Source organism: Pelecanus crispus, chromosome 8 (assembly GCF_030463565.1).
Source record: "Pelecanus crispus isolate bPelCri1 chromosome 8, bPelCri1.pri, whole genome shotgun sequence".
NCBI classification, from domain to species: domain Eukaryota; kingdom Metazoa; phylum Chordata; class Aves; order Pelecaniformes; family Pelecanidae; genus Pelecanus; species Pelecanus crispus.
This window is the reverse complement of record NC_134650.1, coordinates 35,264,785-35,292,552: the sequence shown is the minus strand read 5'-3', so window position 1 is coordinate 35,292,552 and position 27,768 is coordinate 35,264,785. Positions and strand designations below refer to the sequence as shown.

The 27,768-nt window shown below is 37.9% G+C and overlaps 1 protein-coding gene across 1 annotated transcript in view; it reads right to left on the bottom strand.

Moving 5' to 3' along the window:
* ZNF536 (zinc finger protein 536) overlaps nt 1-27,768 on the bottom strand; it is a 186,928-nt gene that overhangs the window by 121,696 nt on the left and 37,464 nt on the right. Inside the window, exons 2-3 of the mRNA XM_075715742.1 lie at nt 13,602-13,754; nt 771-2,351 (exon numbers count right to left, since the gene is read on the bottom strand). Of these exons, the coding sequence (XP_075571857.1) occupies nt 771-2,351; nt 13,602-13,754 (1,734 nt within the window). The remainder of the gene's footprint in view (nt 1-770; nt 2,352-13,601; nt 13,755-27,768) is intronic.

Here is a 27,768-nt window from a genome sequence, read left to right as displayed (position 1 = left end):
GTGATACGAGGAAGTAAAACTGCAGTTTTGTAAATCAGAGACTAATAAGGGTAAAAGGTGGTTTTGTTTGTTTGGTGTGGTGGTATTTTTTTAATTACCTGGAGGCATATTCTTAATTAGGCAAATCACAATTTGTACAACGGCTAGTTAGAATAGTGAAAATGGTCAAGGGCAACTACTGTATGGGTGCCATTGAAACAAACCAGAAAACTATAATTAAAAAAAGGGGGAGGGAAAGAAAAAAAAGAAAGGCAGTTCACCACAGGTAGACACATACAATGCACTTGGCCTTTGATTTCATTAATATTGTGGTAATTCAACACACCCCAGTTCAAAGAGTGGGGGGGTGGGGGAAGAGCGAGAAAGCAAGGTTTGCTTGGCAAAGCATCCAGTGTTTTTCTTGGGTTCTTACTTGTATCAAAATACTGAAAAGTTTGCAAGTTACCATGTAAATTTTTTAAAACTTTTTCCACCTTTGAGTATGCTAAAGCAGTAAGTATCCCCTTCAGATGCCACTAGCACAGATAGTCTATATTGCTGCTACTCTAGTTTAAAAAGCAAGTTCTTTCTAAAATCCTGTATAAGTATATGCATGCAGCACTGCTGATTTCAATGGAGTAGACCACATTTAAGACTAGAATTTGGCCCACAGGGTTTAACATTTAAAAAAAAGTATTACTAACAAACATGACTAAGTATATTTAAAGAGCAGCTTCATGATTCTGCACAAGTGTTTTCTGAAATGGTCTAAAAGAAGGTCTAAAACTTACCACACAAGTCAGGTCTCTTGATACATCCACTAGTTGCTGTGCTACTTGCAAGTCCATTAAAGGCTGCTAAGCCATCAGAGCTGTAAGCTCTTAGGACTGACAACATGTTCATCTGCTTCTCCAGGACCTGTGGACCCTGAACTTGTTCAGGTTTCATCACTCCTTGTGCAGTTTCATGGGAGGATAGAAGATTCTGACTGTGCCACTGCTTTTCTGACGCTTGCGGCAGTGGTGATACGAGCCCTTGTGTTGGTTGTGAGGTGACTGCACTTTGTATATTGTCGCCTCCTTCACCGCTTTCTTTATTTAGGGCAGACAACTGCTTATTCATAATATCTGGTTCTGTGTCAATGTCCTCATCTTCAATGTTTTCTTCCTTGGAAGATTCCATATCCTCAGATGAAGCTATGTCAGAAAGGTCATCAGTAGCACTTTTATTTACAGAGTCAGAGAGCAGAATATTTGGGTCATCTTCGGATTGTGTTTTTATTTCGGATTCATTACTGGTGCAAGAATTTTGTGTTCCTGTGCCAATTACACCAGGATAAACACCAAACTGCTTATAGAAGTCTGTTGTAAAATTACAAAAAGTGGATTCCATGTGGCTGGGCCAGGCAGTGCTCTTTTGCTCTCCCAGGGTCTCTTTATTTTGTCCTTGGGTCATTTTCTCAGAAGCTGAGTCCAGCTGGCTCAGCATGTTTGAAACTACTGCCTCCTTGCTGGACTGCACGGAAGAGGGGAGCAAGCTCACTTTATTAACCGAGGCTGAAGCTTCTCTAGATTGGTCTTTGTTGTTCCCTATGATGTTGTCTTTACGTTTAGCCTTGCCCAAGTGATTAGCCTGGAGGTGCAGTGCCATTAGTTCCATAGATGAAGTTGTAAAGGAACAAAATAAGCAGCCGTGCCAAGCAATATTGTCTTGCACAGTAACGGATGAACCTGGGAGGGAGGCTGCATCTGGCCTTACGGATAAGTCAAGAGGTTCGTATTGTGACTTTTCTGTTTTTCGCTGTGAGGACTTGGTATTTATCTTTTCCTCGCCACCATCTGAGCCCAGAGCTTTTGCTGAAAGTGGATCTGAGAGGGCTTTATCCTTCATTTCTTTTTCTTTCTTCAAAGAACTTAAGACAAAGCTGTCCATGAAAGCTTGCAGAGACCCTTGAAAGTTCACACCGTTCCCAACCATGTTCTGGTAAGCACGGCCAAGTTCAGAGAAGTGTGTTCCTTTGGAAGATATGTCTGAACCCTTCATATTTTCTGAAGATACTTCAGATGACATGCCAGCTGCTTGTCCTTGCTGATCTCCAGAAGACAGCATTCCTGATGTCCACTGCTGCGAGACCATGCCACTTCGGAAATCGATACCAGGAAGCCCCTTGAAGGCTCCTCTCAATATATCTGGTCTAATAAACACAGAACTTTTACTTGATGTCTCATCTTTGTGTTCTTGACTTGCAGGCTGCCCAGAGAGTGGTCCTGCTCCATTCTGTCGCTCCCGATGGTGCCGTTCCAAGTGGTATTTGAGGGACGCAGACTGAGTACCAGCATAATCACAATGCGGACACTTGTAAGGCTTCTCACCTATAGGTATGGATAAAGAGAAAAATATAAATAAAGAGAGTTAACTGTACTTTGGTGTACGGATGAGTGAAGGAAAAAAAAACAACATTATCTGCTTGAAAACAAGAAGATCTTAGAGCTAATAATTCATTTTTTTAAAAAGAAATGCCTTTAATTGAAGACTAATTCATAAACTGAATATTTCTAAAATGGGTTTCCAGAATGTGGGGCTATTCAGGAATGACATGGTATCTACACACAATTAGCCATCTTTTTCTTAATCTAACATGTAGAAAACTGTTGTAGAATTAAAAGCTATGATTATGAAAATGAAGCATAACAATTTCAACCACAGCAATCATTAAAAGTACAAGTTTAAAAAAAAGAGAGACAAAGAATGTAACAAATGGATGGTTGCAATATTTTGTGTATACAATTGCTCTAAAATTTGTTTAAATTATACACATGGAAACCATTTTTAAACCTAAAAATTTTATGGCACTGTTACGCAAGACTGAAATGAATGATTTAAGTCTTGCTCTGCAGTAAATCATGGATATAATTAGCAAATGGCATACTGCACAAGTAATTTATCATTATTTGGAGGGCACCATTCCAGAAGGATTCAAAGATCTGCAGACCTACTGCATTGTTTCTAAATAAAGAACTATAAATACAGATTCTATAAAATATTAATATCATTACACTATATTATGATTGCAGCATGTAAGAACATATAGTTAAAATAAAAAGTAGTCAATAAAATAAAAATGAAATCGAGTAATAAAAAAGTACAAAATATATTTAGTTTCTGTATTTGAAATTAGCATTATCTACTGGTTTTTGTAGTCCTTTAAATTTGTACTAATGGCATTTCTAATGTTCAAATAGTAAAATGTGTAATTTACCTACCAGAAGCACTTTTCTAGGATTAGCTTGAATAGAGTTTTAAAACATATAAGATGATTTTCATGAATTAAATATATGAGTCCCACACTAAACTTTTATTGCTCTTCCTATACTTTTAAAAAAGTAGAAGATACTACACATATAATAAATACTCACATACAATCATCAAGACATATCCAAAAAGAATGTACATCTAAGCAAATGCACATCTAAGCAAATGTACATCTAAATATTTGCAGAGCACTTGTTAGCAATGCAGAATTCTTTTTAAAGGAGGAAGTACGGAAATCCTCACTAAAAGTGACAGGTATCTGAAAGACCTGCGAGCTGTCAATATTGGCAATTATTTCCATGAGGGAACTCAACAAGAAGAAACTGTTTTCTCTACATAGCTTTTTTCCTAAGTGATCCAAAAGGCAAAGACAAGTCTTCTCCAAATGGTGTAATGTAAGTACTTGTTTTTAAAACTTCCTCCACAGTAAAAATGCTATATAATATTATGTAGTTCACCAAACCAGCTGGAAAGTTACCCATTTTCCAACAACCTCAAAATCTGCTTAAAACAAAATTGAAAGGCTTTCAAACTTTTGTTATTGAAGCTACAGGCTCAATTGAAAGGCTGGTAAATTCTTGGGAAGCTGCTCCTCTCACTCATCACAGGAATTTACTAATGAGATGCAACACCAGAACACTCAAATGACCATATAGCACTGTGCGAGCAGGCTTACTGACCATGAACAGTAGCTGGATACGTGCTGCAATTCAGACGGAGCTGAAGTAAATTACAAGCAGTGGAAATTCTAAATCCATAACGTAATCCTAAAGCTAAATGGTGAGACATGAGAGCTTTACATCAACCACATTAATCGACCTTTTCAGAGAAGAAAAGTGCAGCACCTCAAACAAGCGGTGTTCAGCAGAGGAAGAGGTAGCAATTAGCATGGTTCATGCTTTAGGCCTGGGTCCACACAGCTTAACAGAAGAAATCAGATGTAAGCATTTCAGTGCAACTTCTCAGTCTTCCACAATCACCTAATTAAGTTCTGGCGCTCCACCACTGAGAAGTTAGGGTTGTGTTTCAGTGGGAGTTGTGCAAGAGCAAACAGTTCCTACTGACATGCAAGAATGACTAAACTGAGATGGATCATGTCTGTCCAGGCTTCCCTGGTCTCAGGTGAGAGTCTGAGTGCACACACACCCATCGCAGGCATTTTAGGGTAGGGACAAGGGGACAGAAGACACTGGCTGGCTGTTTGTTTGCATTTCTGCAGGGCTGTTGGGGAGCGTGCAAACTCTGACAGCTGTGCTGCCAGTCAGAACGTGGACAAATATTAATGCTGGTTTTACACCATGTACTTCCTTCAATATTTTTGAGCCATTTTCTGTTATTCTGATGTTTGTCCCACCAGTTACTGTCAACAGTCACTAACGACCTCTGACACGACTTAGGTATTTCAAGTGTTGCCTAAGAAGTAATCAGACTGGTGAAAAACAAGTACCAGGCTTTATACGGTTAAATGCTCTCACTTTTGAGTTTTCACTCCTCTTAATTGAAAAGCTGTTCCTCAGCATCCCCTATGCCTTGACGGAGATCTTTAACACAATTATATTGAGCACTTCCTTTTATTCTAATGATAGTTCAGTGTGTGTTTGCATTGCACATCAAGTGACACCATTAAAAAGGGTGTCCCAGCATTGCAGGCGCTACGTCAACCGTTGGGTAACTACTTCTGCAGGGAGGAGGAGAAGTTTGCAATATAGGCTGCACTGATGTTGCTAAAAACATGCAGGAGCTGTTCAAAGCAATAAGTATATGTAAAAATGGGTGTGAGTTAAAATATGCTAACTAGAGGAAATACTAGTAATATTTGGTACTTCTAAAGTACTTTCAGTCTAAGGCACTGGGTTCTACAACATACTCGTATTCTGAATTGCTAAGCCTTGAAGTCATTACATTTTCCGCTCAAAGGCCTCTCCGCTGAGTGAGCTTCCTTTCAGCAGAGGACATCTGGACACAGCTCGCCACCAACGCCGTAAGCATTGGACTGAAAGAAGACACTGACTGAGACAGTGTGATAAAAAGTTCAAATCTCTCCTAGCCTTGGTACACTGCCTCTGTGGTGCGCCCACCTCTCGCACGGCTAGAAATGAGATCTAAAGCTGAAGGTCTGAAATTGGACTCAATGTGTAGCAACACACTGTGCCACCTTCACAATACAGAACTGTCCAAATAACATTGTTCAAAGGGAACTATTCAAAACCTCTCTCTTCTCTTTTAGATCCAAATATTGGCAGTGATTAGTTTACTTCAAAGCAATCTTAACTGTTGCTATTTCGAGGGCAGGCATTGGGACAAGGGAGTAGGATGGAGTAAATCATCTTTGAATCTTTTAAATTTAGTGTGTCAGTATTTCCTAAATTCAGTAATTGTGTGCAGATATTTAGATGCTATTTCATCCATTCAAATTAACAACCAGCTATGCCCCATGTTAAGTCCCTGTACAAATGACAAAAGGGAGTTATAAGCTGCTGTGGGAAAAAGGCCAACCTCACCTCAACCAAACTAACCAAAACCCAAGCCAGTTTCAATGGAAAAGCCAAAGGTCCCCTAATTTCCAGTACTCTATTAGCAACTGCAATAGTATTTGTCCAAAGAATACTACAAGGGACAAGAGAGGCAGACTGTGATTCTTGTTAGAGGACAACCTCTTTGTATCTCATACTTTGAGGAAAGGTTTCAGAGAATTCATCCTAGTGTAATGACTACCCTGGTAATATTGCCAAGAGCAGTGTCTGGATGAGTTATTTAACACTTAATATCAGTTCACATAAATTAACGTTGCCATGTAGGAGTAAGGGAACATGACTTTTTCAAAATAATTTTCTGCATTTCATATCCAAGAGTCATTTTTCATTGTTCACAAGGGCAATGACCATCCTGATCTTGCTAATTCTCTGGCCCTGTTTGCATCCCTGCAAACCTTTTCACAGTGGAGTAGGAAGAGAGAATATTCCAGTGTGTACAATTAAAAAAAAAAAAAAATCTTGTAGAGAATAACTTATCTGTGCAACATAATCACGGTTCTGATATACCTACCACTCTGGTTTACAAGACACAAGACATCTCACAAGAACTATTTTATATCAGGATATAGTAAAGCAATAAAAATTCAATGCTGCTTGTAAAATCTGCACAAAAGCTTGGTAGATAACTGGAAACAGACAAGTTGCCCAGTAGAAACAAGTCTATTTGTATAGTATGTTGTATAAACAACACAAATGTATAATCTACGCAACTGATCACCAGTCCTGCTCAGAATACAAGCTGATCATACTAGTCATAGGAATTATGTGCTACGGGAATTATGTGCTATGGGCTGTGCAAGGAGATCACAGCCAGATTATAAATAGACTTACAGATTTTAAGGCCAGAAGGGACAATTAATGATCATCTAGTCTGATCTGCTGTACAACACAGGCCAAAGACCCTCACGTGATAATTCCTGCATCAAATCGTAACTACAATTTGAAACAAAACTTACTTGGTTTAGTTTAAACATATTCTGTTTCAACCATAGCAATAAAGAATAATCCAACATGTCCCTAGGTAAACTGTTTGGTTAAGTATTTTCACTACTCAAAATGTGTGTCTCATTTCTAGCTTGAATTTGTCCCAAGTCTGCTTCCTACTACTAAACATTGCTACATTTTTCCCTGCCAGATTAAACAGATTTTTTAAAGTAAAAAATCTGTTCCCTAGGAAGGTACTTGCAGACGGCAAACTAGTCACCTCTTCACCTTCGCTCACTCTTGAGTGGAACAACCTTCCCAATTTTTCAATGTCCTTTTAAATTATGGGTACCCACTAAAGCTCTGATGAAATTTCAATTTGATATTAATCTTATACAGTCCAAGACTATGTTTACATCCATAGCTATAGCAATCAACTAAGAGCTCATATTCTGTTGCTTCTCTACCATAATCCTAGGCCCAGTTCATCAATGCCTCTAGGATTCGTTCCTTTACATTTTCCTGATTTAAAATTCATATTGTTGAAAAGAGCCCACTTGACTAAGTGACTAATCAGTGCCTCCCCATGATTTTTAGCATCTTACCATTTTTGTGCTATTGGTAAATTTTATCAACAGTGATTTTATATACTCTTCCAAATAATGATGAAATACCAAATAGATGGAGCTGAAAGCACTGCTGTGGAACTGCCAGTTTATGTGCCACTTCATCTCTGTATACTGAGTTTTTTTGGGGGGGGGGGGGGGGGGGGGGGGGCGGACTGTCACATAGAACAAGCTATTCTCACAAGCCTTGAGAGAAAGTGAGAAACTTGGTAAAACTTACTTTCATAAAATAAATTGAATTAAGTATGTTACCAATTCTTAATTAGTTAACAAATGAATTCTGTAATTTTACCCAAAACCTATGTCAGGGTAGTCCATTTGTAATTTCAAGGTCTTAATATTCTTTCTTCTTGGAAACACTAGAACAGCCAGAGCTTTTTTACTACTCTGAGTGCTCTGGAACTTGTTGTGTGTTCCAAGACTTGTTTTTTTAAATGAATTTAATGATTTGGAGAGCTCTCCAGCCACGGGTTTTAAGACCTTATCTATAAGTTATCTAGTCTCATTCTTTCTAAAAAATATTAAAATGTAGTGGGCTACAGCATAACAGCCTCATTACTTAATGGCAGAACTGTATCATTGGAAAATACTTATAAAAATCATCGTGCTTCTTTCTGAGAACAGAATAGCAGAGTATTTAGCCTTCTATACCATGGTTGATAATTTTCTATCCTTTCTTGTCCAGTATTAGCAAGATACCAATTGTTAAACCTGCCAGATCTACAGAATTTTACACTGTTCTCCATAACCCTCATAGCTACATACATATTTTTACTATCACTTTTAGTTTCCCTTATCAAATCTCTGTACTTCTTAAGTATCTATTTATATTTAGTGCTGTGGGCTGCTTTATTCATTTTTTATACTTAACATCCAGCTGCTTAAAAATCTGTCCTGCATCCTACACTCCCCTTCCCTACTGAATGCCCCTCCTCTTTTTAAATAAGGTTTCTTAAGGAGTTTGTTTGTGGAGTATGTCCCTCTGCTCCTCAGCACAGAGGGCTCTGCATCAGTACAAGAACCCCAACACCTAATGCTTTGGCAGCCAGTAGTGGGGTTTTGACAGTCAGTCAGGGACAATGTGAGTCGTAATTTGACCCTATACATTTCTAAACAACCTATAGTTCTCTTTCATGCAAAGCAAATGAAATCAAACATCTTATAATTCCAGAGAATACTGCTTAATGAAAATATTGAAAACACTTTCCAGCATTTTTATTTTACCATTGAAACAGTTATTGATAACCTATTTTATCCATTGTGCAGTAGATATTTTAGAAATGAATTGCTGTATGGTTTAATTAGTTCATTATTATGCCTATTCTTACACGGTAATTTCTTTTATCATTCTAATCATTCACTTCACACTTTTTATACCAAATGGAATATCAAAGGTTCTGTAGGATTATTTTTGGATCCTGCACATGTTTCACCACACAATTAATCTGTTTGTCAGAAATACTAGTTAACTTCTTCTCTTTACTACTTTCCTTTACTAGTGATTTTTCTCTATTACATAAGATGAAATTACCCCTACCCTGTAAAAGGACAGACTTTTGATGCTTTTGACTCAGTTTATTAAAGATTTTTCAATTGTGCACTAGGCACTACAAAAACGTATTGTAATTTTTATAAAGTTTTATAATTGAATATTTTCCTTTATTTATACCTCATCTGCAATATTTATTTAGTCTTTTTACATGTCTTTACTTAGTTAAAATGCAGAGAGATAAATATGGTTGTTACTTTGCAGGGAAGATTCAGCACATTAATATAAACTGTACACTAATTCCCCCAAAGCATATATATATGTTGTAAACCTGAAGACTTTTTACACAGCTGCTTATTGCTAAACAGTGCCTTGTCCAGAAGGGGACAATCTGTGTCTCTAATTGCTGTCACTGAAGCTGAGATTCATTATGTGACTTTCCCATTAAAATGTGAGCATTAATTTGTATAATGAAATATCACCCACTGCAGTGTTCATTAGCCATGCCCTACTGTATACTGCACATTGTTAGCTACCTAGAAACTGTAGTTAATTTCACTAATGGATATTTCCCTACTTAGTGTTTGGTAGGAAATTTATACTGTAACATTACCTCTTAAACTTTTAAGGAAATTTAAATTCAATCAATTATTTTCAACCAAAGTTTGGGATGTCATTAAGACAGGAGAAAAGGCATGCTGTACAATGTTAAGGATGGGAAATCTGGAGAAATCTAGAGAAATGAAAAGTTCTTTTAGTTCATCTTAGAAATGTAAGAATAAAGGATGTTCAATACCAAAATTGTCTCCTCTTGGAGCACACATACCCATTTTCCTTAATTATTCATATTGCTCATCCCACTACAAGCGCCTTCAGAGAATGGCAACAGGCAGTCTTTTTTTAGGAAGAAAATGTGAATTGAATTCATTTAAAACAGCACCATTTTTACTGTATTTCATCAGTTCATCTAAGCAAGTTTTAAAATTGGCTTGTCAAATTTCCAAGGGAAAATGCAGTAACACTGTAAATGTATGTAACACATCTAATACATGTAAGATGTGTGTCATACATATCGTAACATACTCTCAGTCAAAGGACATAGCCCTGCCAAGTTTTTTCTTCCTATCCCTCTCTTTCTTCGGTTTCTTCTGTTTTAGCACAACCCAAACCTTCTTCAGGGCTCTACTTTGCTCATGCACATTATTCTTTTTTCATCACTCACAGGATTTAACTGTGCAAGTCATACTGGGAATATACCTGAGCACCTAATGACCACACAAACGCAAACTGACCGACATCTGCAGTAGCTTCTGAATGCTAACACAAGGTGCAAAGAGGTACGAGAGCTAATCTGAAACCAGCCGCTACATAATGTGTTGCTTGCCAGAGGTAGAACATAAGAAATTTGCATTTTTTACACTTAACTGTTTCTGTGCAGTCCAAAGGCCTAGGCATGTAAAGTAAAACCCACACCCACTTATTTGATTTCAGTGGGAACGTAAAGAAGATGCTCAGCTACCTGAATGAAGGAACCTTAAATTGCTGCCCCTAGAGGGGAAAAATGGAAACTCTAGAAGCATCTGCATATGGCACGTTATGGGTCTGAGATACTTAGAGGGTCTTCTGTTTCACAAAATCTGAGCATCTCTAAGCCTTCTGCGTTATAACGTTCTCAGCTGTATTATATATTATTTTATAACCAGGAAGCTGAATCACAAAGTGGCCTGTCCACCCACATGTGTTAAGTTAATGGTTGGACTGGATGATCTTAAAGGTCTTTTCCAACCTAATCGATTCTATGACTCTATGTCTGCTATGCGCTACTGGTGCATATACATGTTTTGCCCTTGTTTCTGCATCTCTTCACACAGTGAATTTGTGTGAGTTGAAGTAGGTAACTGAAGAAGCAGAACCCTACAGCCCACCTCTATTTACTGATCAACATAAAGTAGTCATCTAGGAGGGCTACAAGAGTTCTGTCTGTCCTCTCGAAGCCCCAGGACTCTGAAGCATTTTGCCCTGCGAGTCCTTCCTCTCTTCCTTTGGGGTCATACTAAGGACCTGACTCGTCCTTCAACTGTTTTTTAGAGCAAGAAAGAGGAGAAACTGATTTCACGTAATTATGCCCTTTTCTTCTTATCATATGTGAACAACCAGAAATCATATCTTACTATCTTCCCCTTAAAGCTCTTCCTGGCTGAATATCATTGAATTAGGTAAGAAGAAAAGTCCTCTACAATTTTGTGTTGGGACTCAACTGAGCGTGCTAAATAAAACCTTGATTTTTATTTTTTCCTTCAGAAGCTTATTATGTGACAGCAAACTACACAGAAACTGACACTCAGTGTGGAGACGGTTGCAACCATGAAATATCCAATGGAAAAAAGAAGCAACCCAAGCCACTAGCTAATTCTTTTAAAACAGAGCACAGCTTCCTTCTCTTATGGAGGATTAAACGGCTTCTCTAGCTTTTTTGGGCCAACTGCCACAGAAGCACCTCCTGGCTGGATCAGACTTTGGGTCTTGTCTTGGCATGCATACCAAACCAACCTACTCGTGTGCCTCCAAACACACAGATGTTCGAAGGAATCTGACTTCTGCTGAACTGCTTGAGCTCATCTCTAACAAACAGGTGCTGTGAGAACAAGAACAGTAATTGAGTTAATGTAGTGGAGAAACACAGTAAAGTGTTTTTTATCAGTCAGTTATATGATCCAGGCATATAATAAAGACAGAGTGTGACATAAAAGGCAGGAAACTGTCCCTGATAAGTATGAGCTAACCAATATTTGTTTAATAACTGGTATCTATTACATCATTTCCATTTACTGCAAGGCAACTTAATTTTTATTTAATAACTCTAGTAATTTGCCAATTTACATTTTTATAATAATTATTAGGATTATTTCCAATATGTAAAACATTGCTCCATTTAAACATACTCTTGTCATTATTTACAAATACTTTGTTCTCAACCTAATGGAAACTGATCTTTATCTATTTTAAAATTATAATGATTTTTAAATATATTGCAAATGTTGTTTCAGCAGTCTGTATGATGTGTTCTTTTTTTTTTCCCCCTTATTTTATACATGGTTTATTTTTTCTTGTTTTAATTTTGTTTAGTCAGTTTTAATATGCAAGTGTTATGGAATATTTCCATTGCAATTAATTTACTTTCCATTAGTTCTAAGCCACAAATACCAAATGCGTAATCACTGCCATCTTTAAAACAAGAACAAAATGACCACTATATAATAAAGCAAAAGACAGCACATAAATAGGGTTTTCATTGTGTTTCTTCTTTTTTTTTTAAAAAGTCCAAACACATGGAATATCCCTGCCCTAAATGGTTTGCAATCCAATCAGACAAACCTACATTAGGGTGCCAAATCTTAAAATTCAGATCAAACCAGTGTGGTATACTCCTACTCCACAATCCAAAGAAAGAAGAATAAAAGACCAATGAACAAACTTTCCCATCTCAACAATGAAATTTTTTCTTTAAATAATTTTCAGCCTTTATTTTCCATTTTTCAAAATCAGGCCTCCCATTTGCAAACCCAACATTAAGTGTTACATCTGCACAAGCACATAGGAGAAACGTGACTGCTGATTTTGGGAAGGGAGGAAAATACTGCTTATCTGGTACTTCAGTGAAATTAAAAGTCAAGTTTTTCAAGTAGGAGGTACAACTGGAAAGTATTTCTTCATGCAATTTATTTTACCTATCAATTAGAAAAGTAGCAGTAAAATTCTGAAATTAATTTAAAATGGTTTAGAAAGAAAATGACTCCACCATTATAGTGCCCACTATGTCTGTTTCCAAAGAGAAGTATCTTAGATCCAGTTTCTCATACTCTCCCAAAGCCTACTATAATACCTAAGACTTGGAAGAAAACAGTATCATATTGGCCATGTACAGAATTTCTAGTGATGTCACAACAGGACCTGAGGATATCAACATTGTATGCCAGATTTTAATTATGGGTAGAGTAAGTCTTCTTAAAGATATATTGTGTCTCTACATGAACCTTACCATGCACATACATACTTCTAAGCAAACAAGGTATTACAATTTAAATGGAGTGGTTATAGTTTACTAGCATTGAGAGCAGTCCAGCCAAATCCAGACCAGTAGTAAGTCTCTGTAGGGTAGAAATGCTGTGATTGTTACTAAAATAAAACATGGCAAGTTTTACTACGGTGCAAAACATGATAAGTTTTACTGCTTACAAGTACTAAGTTGGGCGAGTTCTAGTGAAAAAAAAATGCAGATCCATGAAGCTGATGTATTCATATGAATAGTGAAAGGTTAAAAATGAGCATGCTAAATGGAACAAAAATAGTAACTCTTAAAAAAACATACAGAATCCCTAAGCAGATGCTAAGGAAGGCCTTTGAAGCAGTTAGTATAACTAAGTCTGAAACCAATAGGCTTATGCCTATTGAAGGACAAGGGTAATTGAAGGAAACAGTGATGAAGCAGGGAAGGAGACAGAAATAACCTCAACTGGGAAAAGATGATTCTATTAAAGTGGTCTTTATCCAACAACACATTCCTTGTGCTTTTATTTAAGACTGTCATATATCTTTCTCAAAAGACTTTCTCTAACTACTAAGTCAAAATCTACAGCAGGATTTAAGGCTCCTAGCCACATATTATGTCAACCCCCCCCCCCCCCCCCCCCCGACATGGCATGTGTCCACAGTGCTCTGCTCACTTGTTCCTCTCACCTGTATGTATTCTCAAGTGGACCTTTAAGTGATGTGATGTTCTGAAAGTTTTTCCACAATATGGGCAGTCTTTCATGGCAGAACCAAGGCTCCTGTCTCTCAGTAAAGCTGGCTGCTGGACTCCTACAGATCTCCCAGCTTCTTCTCCAATGTCTGCAACACAGAAATGTTCTCACATCACTTCAGCACATGTCAGAAGTTGTTCTCACTAAAACTGCTAACGCAACACAAAGTTAAACATGTCAATACTACACCTGTCTATTTCATTCTTTAAATCTGACAGAATGCTGACAATTCATGTATTTTCTTGTTATTGTCTTAAATTATTTCATCTTTCCTATCATCATTTTAAGCAGCATATGGTACCTTTATATTGAACTGAATTATACAAGAAAAGAAACAGCTGTGTCAGCAGCTGGTTTGATTTCTTCTTTTGCTTAGTTCCTATTAATTTTTCCCCCAAAAGTTTTAGATTGTTGTTTTGTTGAATCTATTTAATTTATAAGTATTGTGAAAATCTGTATGCCTTTAGAGGGAAAAAGTTCACATCAGTATATTAAAACCTCCCAAAACAACAGAATTGCAGTGACGGGGGGGGTCCAACAGCAGTGGTGATGTCTGCACGCAAGGCTAATCAACTTCCTTCTGCAACGTTTCAGCATTAGAGTTACAACACACAACCTAGTGAGTGACCTAATATCATGGGAAGGGCAATGAAAAAACTGGTCAGATGAGGGGGAATTCCTTCTCCCTCTCACCCGCAGCTCCTGAGTTTTCTCCTTTGGTGTTCACAGCTACGCTTATTCTTTGCTTCGTAGTACAATGGGTGAGACTCCAGGACATTTCTCTCTCCTGATATAAAGAAACAGTCATTCTCAGCCATCTTGAATAAGCTGCTATTATCCAAGCAGGCTATGAACAAAATAACTTATAAAAGAGTGACATGAAAATTGCAAAAATGTAGGGCATTTTTAAAAAGTCATTATTCAAACCACACAGGACTCATCTATCACCTTGTACTTACAGGGTCATGTAATATCATATACATGTATCAATTCACGATTTCACCAAAAAGGACCGTAGCAAATGCTGAAATTCTGAACCAGACTTATGATACTGGCATGCCACAGAGGTGCAATACACATGGACACATCATCACACCCCTATGCAAAAGCTGAGCTATCTGGGTTATATTGAGGTGGGGAGCATATAGTTAAAATCTGCATGCAGAGTCTTGATTATTTCAACCATAAATTACTGACTAAAAATGTTCTGTCTTTACCCATTTGATACGTAACTAAAGCTGTTGGAAAATATAGTGCAGTTTACACAGCATTGCCTTTTAAACGGAAGTGATGGGACATAAGAAAGACTTAAACATTTGGCTCTAATAAAAACTATTCACACAGTAGCAGAGACCCAAATAACACATTTCTGGAAAAGGTAACACTAACAGGCATTTCACTATTTATTATTAAATGGTCCCTCTAAAATGTTTCACTTAAAGCTGAAAGAAAGGGATGATAGAGTGATAAAACATATATATATAAAAATGCTTATCTTAGTCACGTATGTAATCAAGCTATTGCTAGTTTTCAAAAGGCAAAATCTGGTAATTTTCACATCACATTCTTGTTTAACATTTTCTGATTGTTCTAAGATTGCAGAGTTAAAGCACAATATTTAAGTTAGAAAGCTAGTAACTGTCATTTGGAATTATTCACAAGTATGTAAAGTAACATACTGAAGGAGTTCATTTTGTCTTTAGGAGTCCAGGAAAACATAGATAGGTGCTAGTCTATAATACCAATCTTCCTAAAGAGTTTAGATTTTCCACTTTTTTTTCTCCTCAAAAGTTGTATATAATCATGTCTTAAGCTGCTTCAGAAAAAAATGAATTCCTGAGTGAAAAAAGATTTTTCTGAAGTGCAAAATACAGAATGCATCATGATAAACTGCAGGATTTTATTTTGGTTTTCAATAAATACTATATGAGCATTATAGATAAATATATAGATAAAGCTAACAAGCCACTTAGGAGGAATTTACCGAATAAGTCTACTAGTTATGTTTTGCTATATGTCACTCTAAATGATGGCCTGTTATCCATTTGCCTTTTATCTTTCTATCTAGAATATGTGCGGCCCAATAAAAAAGAATAAATTTGTAAGATAAACAGCTCGCTTTGCAGATTTAAGAGTCTAATTTTCACTTTACACAAAATTGAATTTTTTCAAGGCAGCGAGACGATGGAGTTTACTCTAGCACTAATCCCTCTGAAAAAGCAAACTGAAAACAACAATGAAGCAAAGAAAGATGTGGGTGGTCTGAAGAGTTTTCTTTTAGATTTAAGTAGACATACAGTAGATAGCTCCAAAGGCTTTGCTCCAACAGGGGCCTTACCTTGAAGAATTTTTCTTCCCACAGTGAAAGCATTCCTAAGACTTTAAAGCTGGGCTGAGGGGTTTTCTTTTGAATTCCTCTGCCTACAAAGCCCACCGAAGCGCTGGAGGCCATCGCTACCTGAATGAGCAGCTTTACATCTAAGTTCTTTTATTTCAAACAATGAAAAGATATGTTCAAGGCTGCCGACTCCCCCCACAAATGCTACCCCAACTTCTTACTAGGGCCTCATTTTGGCAAACCATACCTATTTGTCAAGGCACTTAAGTTTAAAATGTGCTTAACTTCAAATTGCATTTAAGTCTCTCTGACTCTGCTACCAAGGTTTCTTTATACTGAGTCTCTTAATCTAAAGTAAAGGGGGAAAAAAGTGACAGAAAAAGGAGAAGAGATCAGCAAAGAAAAAGTTAAGAAGTAAACTGGTGAATACAGACTACGCCAACAACAGTGTATGTGAGGAATGAAAAACCTTCAGCTCTACCAATAATGTGTGGATTCCACAGCCTCTGATGTCCCCTTTCTCCTGCTGTTGAGACACCCTTCCTAAGTAGAAACTCCCAGTTCTGTTAAATTGTGCGAAACTGTAGTAACAGTTTACAGACCTGCACAACTAGGATTAGACCCAGCAAATTAATTTAATTTATGATTTACTCGGGATTTGAGCTATGGTTTTTGGGCTCCTCAATTCTGAGGATAAAAGATCAGGAAGGAAAGAGAACAGTTACTTATCTTGCAGCCATTGTGGTTCACTGAGTTATGTGGTCTACATGATGTGCACTCGATGCACGTGAGATTAGACGGGTTTTTTTACTACTTCCATTACAGGCAGGTCTACGTCCTGAACGTCTTCCTCTCCATCCCTACCTTTCCTGATTTGAGTGCAGGAAATAACAGAACAGAGTATAAAATATTGTATAGATGTACATGCTAGATGCAAGGCTTCTGAGCATTGTCTCTGAACTTACTTTCGCTGACCTTTCCTTTCACTTTGAAAGCATCTGTTCACAGCAAAAATCATGGACGGAAGTGCAAAAAGCAACATTCAGTTCTATGTATGAGACCGGTCTTTGTGTCAGCGTAAGGAGAAGGCAATAGCTGTGAGACCTCCAGCTGCTACGTACGCTGTATCTGCTGGGCAGGCAGATACCGCTCCGTGGCACAGGACACAGAGGAATTCAGCCATGAAGCAGCTTCTGGGGTGGTACGACAGGGACATCTCTTGCCTACCATGCCTCAGTTACACTTAATAACTGTGTGCATATTCTCATGGGACAAATGCAAGGAACGAAAGTTCACTTTAACATCTGTATCAGAAGGTGGCAATTAGCCACATAACCAAAGAGCCGATTTGGCCAAAGTGTGAGCAAATCTATTTGCCACACAGACTGAAATTAAAATTAAGCAATCCATAAAATCAGTATTTGAAGGACTAGCCCTTCTTCAGACAGATGCCCACTTCTCAGGATAGGCTACCACTCCTCGCCTAGCATGGAGATGACCCATGTAGTGCTGCAGGCTGCTTTCACATCCCCACGGTACCTGGAAAAGAAATTTCCACAGAGCTAGATAATCCCAATAAACAGTTTTGAGCCAGGAGCACTTTTACAGTAGCAGGTTAAAAGAAAGTGACCTGTGAATCTTTTTTTACAGCAGGTATCTTACTAGGTATCAGAAATGATCTACCCAGAAATGAGCCACTGCCGTGGCTGGCAGTGCCCTCAGTACAAGGACAGAGACGCTATAGAGGCACAATGCCAACTTCAGTGGGTATTTCCAGGAAAGAGAAGACAAATTTAGGTGGATAGTGAATCCGTGTACTCAAAGCACAAGCTATCTAGCCAGTCATATGAAGAGCAAAAGAAAAAGAATTATTTGAAATTTTCATATACGTTCTGTGTGACTGGTCTACCTGTCTGGGATGAGTCTACAAACATGATTAGAAAAGGATTCATTGCTTTTGCAAAAAGAAACCTGGTTTCGGTTGGTTAGGTAGCAGCACTGACTTCAGTCATGTTAGCAGCCAAATTTTCAAAGGAGCATCTACATACATGTCCCATAAATTCTACCAGAGTATTTATTTGCTGCGTGTATGTGAAAGTGCAGGGATTCACAAAGAGGTACTTTCATGTTCAAAGGAGCTAAATTGCAGTCCTAAGGCAGACTAAATTATCAATGAAGTCAGTTGGAATTTGTCGACACAAGGATTGCCAAATTAGCCAAAACCAGGCAATCACATGGAAAAGGTAATCAACTCACAAAATAGGTAATCACACTTACAAGTATGTGTTTGCTCTTGCACATTTTTCAGACGTTATTAAAGAACCCTTTGAAAATGTGGCCAGAAGCCTTTAAAGCTGCATATAATCCCAGGTTTTCATACATTTCTGAAATTCAAAATATTTGTAGTTCTTTAGAACTGACTGTAAAAGTTAATGAAACATGGTGCAACGAGTAGTGGTAGTGACCATGGTTATTTTTTGATGATCTATAAACCACCCAGATTAGCCCATCTTGTGGCAGCAAAAATTATATCCTGAATCTAATGTAAAGAAGGGAGTTAGAAGATACTCAGTGTGTTAATCCTGTCAGTGCTGCCACCTCTACACAAGTATGCCTGGACTCAACCACCTCGTTCCCTGGGAAGCAGTATAGGATACGCAAAGTTTCTGGGAAAACATGCTTTACCTTTCTTGCCTATTCCTTAGAGAAAGCTTTAATAATACCGAAAATAGGAATATAACTAGGGATATCATTAACCATATTTTTCTAGCTACCTGAACTAGCTTCAATTAATATGCTTCAATGTAAATGAGAACAGGATCTGGCCCAGTGCTCCTAATTTGGAATTAGAATCCTATTACCAGATGTCGCTACACTTTTTTGCTAGTGAAGTTCATGGCTTAAAATGAAGGAGTCTAGTATTACTAAATATTACAGTTATATTTTAGGCCTCGGGAAAGAGTTACTAATGTCTTAGGTCACGAACAACTTGCTGTCTCTATTGTTTCATCAAGGATTTAGGTTTTATAATGACCATATATGGGAATCTTAAACTGCTAGGCATTAACACGGATTGGCAGTGAATTTGTTTAAACAGAGAGCTATTTTAGAAGAGAATTGGAAAGGAGGCCTACTAGTGAGAAAGCAGCATTCACATTGTTTGTATTATTAGAAATAAAGATTATACCAAAGGTTCCACTGGTAAATAAAAAGTTACCGCTTCTGACATCAGACTTCCCACTTAGCTCTCTGAACCACACAGGCAAACAAAAGGCACAAACTGCCCTGCCTCTGCTACTGATTAGTGCATTAGCAGATTTAAACTTAAAATACAATCTAAATTAAACTGAAGTAAAATGCCCATAACCATTTATATGCGGTAAGACTTGCAACATTTAGAAGTGGGCAAATGGCAGTCATAGCCAATACCTCAGGCTACAGGGGAACTATCTAGGCATTATGTCAAACACAAGAGAAAGGGAGCCAAAATATTCTAAGCAATTTCTCAGCAACTGGTAGGCTGGTGACTTGGGGGCAGCACACACACACCTTCAGCCCATACCTGGAGCACATGACGTACTTGAAGATCAGTGGTTTTCACTCCCCATGGGTGCAAAACACTTTGCATGACAATACTGCATGTATGCAAATGCTGGTTATACCTTAAAACTTTTCACTGCGGTACACATTCTAAGAAACACACAAGAAGCTGTATATACAGCACAAAGAGACATCAATAGACACTTAACCAAAATTAAGCTTTTGTTTATCACAAAGTGTTTCTTATCCTCTTTTTTCATTTTAATCAAATTCCCTACAGAGTTTTTGGAGTTCTTAGCAGTCTTACTTTTCAAATTGTTCTAAAACTTTAAAACCTTTTAAGATAATCAAAGTTCAAACACAGTTTCCAAGTACATCATTTTAGCTGCCTGATTTGTTTGAAGAATCGTGTGACCAAAAGACACAGAAAATCAGATGTAGTACTTAAAAACCAGAGTTGGTTACTTGCCATTAACTTACAGAGCTCAGTTTGGACTGAAAATTAAGCATATTGGAAAAAAATGATCTTTTGGAGAGAACATTTTTTGCATGAGACCTTTTTAACTGTATCTTTTGTTTTAAAGAAAGAAGACATCTTAAGCACCTTACAATATCTTTCATTTAACAGTTGGCAGAAGGAAACTCCCAGATGAACATTGGCTTGTGTCTTTCTCTTTAACCAGCTGAGTGATCCAAGCTTTTAATAAAGCTGTTCCAATTATTGTAAAAGTCATCTAGTACCTTATAGCCACAAATATTGACAGTTTATTGCACAATGCATTCATGACATTTGAAGGTCACATCATACATAATACATACACTTTTATAAAAGTGTCTGGAACAAAGAGATACATGATCAGCAATTACATCTTAACATTTGAGAGTATGATTTTATACTTATTTAAAATGAAATACTAGATGAAATGCAAATTGTTAATAAAACACAAAATAGTTCATTTTCTGTATTATTGTTTTATTAATCAGCAATACTGAGTTCAGTTGTACAAAATCAATGGAATGTTGTCCATGCCCCAAGAAGATTAAAGTTAAATATCATTACTCTCCAAACCATCACACACATTCTTAGCTCAGCATGAGAAGAAAGTAAGCTTAAAACTTTAATCTCGCTACTGTATACCTCTCCAGTCCTACTGAATTCAATGAAACTTCAACACTTAGATTTGAATCAGGACCTTAGCATATTATTGAAATATTAATTTTGATAAAATTGAATCAAAATGAAACTGAAAAGAGTGGTGAAGAATTTTTTTTAATATATGCACATGCAGGCAAAACTTCTTCATCGTCTTCCAGTGCTCATGACTTTTAAGGCATCACACACACATGCACAAATGGTGTAAGTAAAAGGTGTAAGTTGCAACTTATGCAGTCAGACCTATGCACAGTCTTTCAATGAAGCCAACAAACATCAGAAACACACAGAGCATGGCCATGAGAATGCTTATCTTTGGTTAAACAGTCTTCACTTTTATGGTATCACCACTAGATCCTGGAACCTCCAGCTACCTAATGAGACCTGAGCTTGCAGCAAATGACCACGGATCACTACATTGTTCCCTCTAACACCATTTTTGCTGGTTTGTTTCAAACTCCTGCTATCTTCTTTCCTAAGCTCTTCACGTGCAAGACTCTTCCACCATACAACTCCTTCACTGACTTTTCAGTTCTGCTACTCCAAAATCATGGCTTTGAAATCCCACTTCCTTAATTTGACTGTATAGATCAAAGCATTTGAGATCCCAAATCACCAAGTTTGCCAGATGAGGTTCATGAAATTCCACTAGACTTGTATAATCTTTCCAAAGGAAAAGTGGATGCTTTAGAAGAGGATGTACTTCGTCATTTATCAGAACGATGGGTCGGTTTGCTATCTTGAATTTAACACTAGTTACTCTCAGCGATGAGCTTCTGCTTGTTCTTGCTTTCTTCAGAAGTGCACATCTGAGCTGCCAGAACACCTTATTGTACTTCTCTGTCCAGAATATGTATCTTCACAAGCAAAGCTGATACTTACTCTTTGGATCAACAGTGCTGGGCTTTAATATGTACTCGTAGATCTTTCCTTGGTATTTTGCCACTGTTCTTTGTCATTGAACCTCAGAATTTACTCTGGTGCTCATTTATACTTCTGATAGCAATGTTAGCTCCCGAACCTTCCATACCACATACTTTCCATGGTTTTCTCCTCTTTTTCTTAAAAAAAGCTTAGTATATTCTGGATTTTTACCAAATGTTCATGCCAACAGCGGTCTGTGATTCTCATGTAAGCCTGTCTCATTAGTTTTGTTACCCAAACTCTTGACTCACCTGTGTTAGCTTTGATACTGCCACCTACATTTGAAATGGGCACTTGATTACTGACCAGAGAAGAGGAGGTCTTTCCACACTTCATACAGATTGTTTACTCCTTTTGGAGAAAATTCCAGTGGGGAATCTAAGCAGAGAAGCTATCCAACTGGAGCATCTTTTGGATTTGTATGTGTTATTTGTAGGCAGGTGTTCAGGTACCAGATGGCCTTAAAGCTCACACTACTCAGGTTATAGCAGCTTCTACAGGCTGTCTGCATCATATTCCCATCTCTGAGATTTGCAGAGTGGCTACATGGAGCTTGATAAACACTTTTACCTAGCATTGCTCTCCTGATGCCAAGGCTAGATCAGATATCCAATTTGGGAGAGTTGCCTTACAGTCCCTCTTTAATTAAGTACTCCTGATCTCCCACTCCTGGGATGGATTGCTACTGCTGATTAAGCTCCAGAAGTAAGGATCTGTGGAGGCAATTTCATGAGGGAGAAAATGAAGTTGCTAGCTAATCAACTAAAATAACCATTAACTGGACTTCTGCGAATGAATATATTGCCGCCTTCTTGCTTCCATACTTATCCTGTTTGTTCCACATGTTAGCATCTCTACATACCTATAAACCAAACAGGTAAGGTGTACTTCATTGTGACCTCTTTCTTGTTCCTAAACTACATGTGGGACAAACAGAACCATTTGGTACAGTGTACAGGCTACACTATGAAGAAAATCCCAAGACGGTGTCAGTAAACTGTAAGAAAGATGGTGAATCTAGGTGGAAGAGAGTGGTACTGAACCTATTTTCTCTAGGTTCTTCCCATGTGCCCAACAATGCAGAGTCTGTGAGATTTTAAAAGGCACAAATTAACACCCAACTCCACATAGTTTTCAAAATCCATTAGTATCTTTTAAAATCTTTTGAGTACTTGCATGGAAATATTTAACAACTACACTAGCCAAGTTTCACCCTGAGTTGCTGGGCTTAAACAAAACCAAAAAACAAACAAATAATTTTTTCAAGTCAGAACCACAGACTTGCTTACACGTAGTGTAAGCCCCAAGTAGCTCTCACGGCATCGGGTATCATTGGAGAAGTTTTTGCATACTATTGATTAAGAAAACCCCTTTTCATTATTATTATCTTATCACAGGTTGGCAAAATTAGCATAGAAGTGCCGTTAGCAGGTCATGAGATTTTATAAAAATTCATTCTGATAATGGAAAATGTAAATTATTTAAAATGTCACAGGAATATCTTTCTGTAGATGCCAGTAAGAAAGAAACCAACAATAGAATCAGTCACATAAAAACAACTGTACAGGTAGCTAAATTACTAATTTCCCCCTCAACAAAATGAGAAAGAATTAAAGACTGTCATTCCATTTACAGATTACTGATTACAGAGGTGCTGACAGAGCTTCCAAAAAGTGAATGATGTCACAGAGTGTGTTACAACATTTGGACAGACTATGATAGCATAGACATTTCCAGCACCTGTATTTTCTTACTTTTTACTTTCCAGTGCTGCCTTCAAACTAAGACTGCTTTGAGCTAATACAAATACCTTTGTAAGTAATTTTTCTCCCATTTAACTTCTTTGGTATATGCCACTTCAGTATAATTTCCAACTTCTTTCCCCATTTTACAAAAAATGAGCTGTACTTGAAGAAATATTTATGAGCAACTCTGAACTGCTGAATCTATTTTACTAGCACCCTTTTTCTATAAATAAAATATGTTAATTACATGAGTTTTGTTATAACAGGAAAATACTGATTAAATTCATTACTTCTAACCTTGAGAAGGAATCCGTTAACTGTTCTGTATTTTTTTTTCCTCATTGGTTTAACAATGTATTGTGGGCACACTGAGACCACGATGTCTTTAAACATGGTATCATATGAATGGGCTCATTAATTTTTTTATACTAGTGACGTATCTCAATGTACATTACTAGGTCAACCTGTATCCATGTTTTGTAAAATAGCCTTAAAGTACACTGATACTATAACATGCTATTTATAGGCTATAAAAAATATGAAATGCTGGCTATGGAGCTGATATATCAATAAACCAGTTTCCCTTTTCTACTATGAAATATAAATTTTTTCATCTGAACTATCCTAGTAAAAAAAAGAGAAAAAATACTATTTTGAACGCTCTCCTCTGATTTAGCTGAGCTTGTGGCAATAAGTGGTTTAGGCATAGGCTTCAGTATGCTGGAATGATCCTGAAACTAATTTTGCATGTGTTGGAGTTGGACTGTGGCCATGCACGTCAGTATGCTGGAACAGAGTTATCTAAATCCTGAGCCTTATTTTACATGTGCTGGTGTTGGACTGTGGCCCTGCAATCTTTTAGGTCTCCATCTGTAGCTATCAAAGCCAGGGTGTGCCCAGCCGCTCGCTACTGCTCGCTGCTTTCCTTCCACAGGAAAGCTACAGGCTCACAATCACCCTCCCACACATCGGTGTGGCTGGGAGCTCTTCAGAGTCCTGGCAGGTCTCATCAACCTTCCGCTAAAGCTCTTTGCTGCCATAGCCGGCCTTTTGCAGTGCACCACACTTCTTATATCACTATAATCCTAGACAGTTATCAAGTCCCACATCAGCGATGAGAAATATCAACCTCTCAGACAGATGTTCCCTCAGATTCAGTGAGTTAATTCCTCCTTCAATACGAGGTAAAACAGCCCACTAATTTTTAAGCAAGCTATGGAGACCACAGCTCCCAGACTGACGGAAGGCCCCTCTGTTTCCCAGCCTGACAGTGCTTTCCCTGCGACCATCGGCCAAAGGGATTTGAAGTCCAGACGGTGTAGTCAGAAGCTAGCAGTTGTTTTCTTCTGGGGAAAGGGACAAGAGAAAAAAAAAGATCAGGCACTTGGAAGCCACGTTCCTCTGAAAATACAAGAAACACTGGCTGTGTACAAATCTGGAACACCAACACAGAGGCAGTAATGGGGACTGAGCAAAGCAAAGGCAGTTGTACAAAGTCCTTATCACCCCCCTAAGATGAACTGTCAACCTCGAGGGACATAAACGCTGATGGTAACACGGTACAAAGTTTTTGCAAGCCGCCTTCTACTTGTTTACAGTTATTCCACATTATTCCCCAGCAAATACACATATTAACCCATCAGAAGCATCTATAAAATTAGGAGATAATACAGATTAAATTATTTGCAAGCACTTTACCAGAATTAGTAACATTTTGTCTCTAGGGAGCCTACCAAACTGAGGAAACAACTTCACACTAAGGTCAAAATTAAGACATTGGAATGAGATTGGGCAGTCTTCTATGACTGGACAGGCACAAGTTAGCTTACTGTCTGCCTCAGAGACAAAGGAAGACTTATTTTAGAAGAAGGAGGGTTGTTCCATCTCTTAACTTATTAGCAATGCACTTTCGTCAACTCCAATGGTAAAAGAAATTCAAAACCCAGGTAGTCTGCATGCACAGAAGCACCTTTTGTTTAATAAATAATTCAACCATGTACTCCCTTTTATTTTAAAAACGGTCTGACTGAACAGCCAACAGAGTGAACTAAAGTTGGCAAAATACAGTGTTGAAAAATTAAAAAGTGTATTCAAGGCCGTATTCATTTGCTTCACTTCTCATACTGGAGAGACAGGCTGTGCTGAAGTTCTAGCTTTTTTTCTTTTTCTTTTAAATTATACACATACAGACACATGATGCTCACTTGATTTTGAAGGCTGCCTTGCCCTAGAACTAGTCTGTCTCTCTTTCTGTTACCAGCACAGCAGCCGCTGCTCCTCTGCCTCATGAACGTCATCAGAAATTCAGCCAAAATGTTCTCATGAGGTCCTCTGCCATGCCTGTGAGGGCCAGACTTAACTATTGACCATCTTGGAAAACAGAAATACTGTAAAACGTTCTGGAAATATTCAGACCATCATCTGAATGATGGTCCCATATATTAATAAGTGTATGGTAAGGTACAGGAAACACATCTGGCTGCAAAAATCTGCAGATAATGATGCAATGAAATCCATCCCTGGATTGAATTTGTAACATACTGTTGCAAATGCATACAAATACTTGGAATCAGTTGAATGAATTTGGTACTGACTGATCCTCTTGAAGAGAGTCAAAAGCATATAGCACTACCTTAAGTATGAATTCACAGGCTCAGTTTCTGTAAAATGAAATTCTTAGCCATAAGCAGCTGAGGATAAGAAGGAAAAAAGCAAATAGAGTCAATTCTTACACTTAGCCTTCTGCACCACAATGTTGAAAAGAATTTCTTGACTCTTAGAGCAGACAGCAAGGAAAAAGTAATGCTGAGGCAAAACCTCCCTATTTCAGATTCCTGGAGATCTAACCAGGCCCCCACACATCCCAAAGCAGCAGCAGGTACTTAACGCCTTCCTAACAAAGCACAACCTTTTACTCTCCACTCTGCTGAGTGTTTGATTCCCATCACTGTGAATGGGTTTACAACGTTTTGCACCCTTTCTGACCAGTGTCTTCCGAAACAATGACCACTCTGTAACCACCACATCCACCAACATGAAATTACCAGCTTGATGATGCTTACGTGACATTAAATGCTGACAGAAGGAAATCTTATCTCAGAAAGATAACATATGCAGGAAAGAAGATCATTACAGGGAAAGAGAATAGGGGAAACCTAACCCTTACAAAGTAACACTGACTTTAAAGAAAATGACTCAGCAGTAACCTATCCTTCAAAGTGGACATACTTATTTGCAACACATCTTCTTAGAGCCACAGGATGACAGACATGAATCACATTTGGAAGAGAGAGAAGTTTCACCAAGTACATCTTGAATAATTCCACAGCATATGGAGGAAGACCAGCTTTTCACAAAATTTTCTCTATTCTGACCAGTAGTAAAATTACCTGCGGTATATAGGATGAAAACACTAAGCAGTCCAGATAAACACTTTGTACAGACAGGAAAGTCAATACCTTGCTCTGTTGTGACAAAACAGCCTATGAATTGTATGTATAATATAAATCTCTGAATCCGACAAAATCTGAACAAATGCATCGGGATAACTATACAGATTGTTTAGACCCAAACTCCTACGCTGCAAGTCAGACAGTCTCAAGATTCTGATTTTGGCCAATCACTAGCTTACATTGAGACACTATGCAGTAAGTACCATCTCGGTGAACAGACTAATTTAAACTCTGAGAATGCAGGCTACTGCATTTGTGGAGACACATGTTTCCATGCCTTTTCACGATGGTACTAGTGGGAGCCACTCCAATAGCCTGGCAAGCCCACACAGAATTTGGTACAAACTGGCTTGCAACCGATTACATTTGAAAGCTGTCTACAGTGGGACTGGCCAACCTAACAAAATAATGTATGGGGTCGAGGAAAGGTGAACGGCAGTATAAACTGGTCAAATGAAACTGAAATATTTCAACAATTTTACTAGTACTGGTTCTTTTCTGGCTACAGATTCTGTGATATACATGCCCCATCACAAGGGTCATATGTATTTGTTTCAAAAAAGGGATCCTGTTGACTACTGGGCAGTAGAACTTGCTGATACATGCTGAAACATTTTAGTAACAGGTGGACAACCAAAACTTGTCACTGCTTAACAGTCAGTAACTCTATACTGCTATCATACCCTGTTTTACCACAAAACTTCAGGAGAGTAGCGTTGTCTATTTACAATAAAGAATGATGGGAAGATGCAACTTAGGAAAGGCAGCTCAGATACCAGACAAGACGCTGAGTCTTGTAGATCAGTGGAATTGCATTCCAGAAAAGAATTGCTGTATAGACCATCACCTGCAGTACTGCTCCAGTGAGTGCTGTTCACCAAACAACAACATACTTCCTTCTTTGTATTCCCAGGTTCTTTTCAATTTATACTTGTTTTAGTTATGTTGAA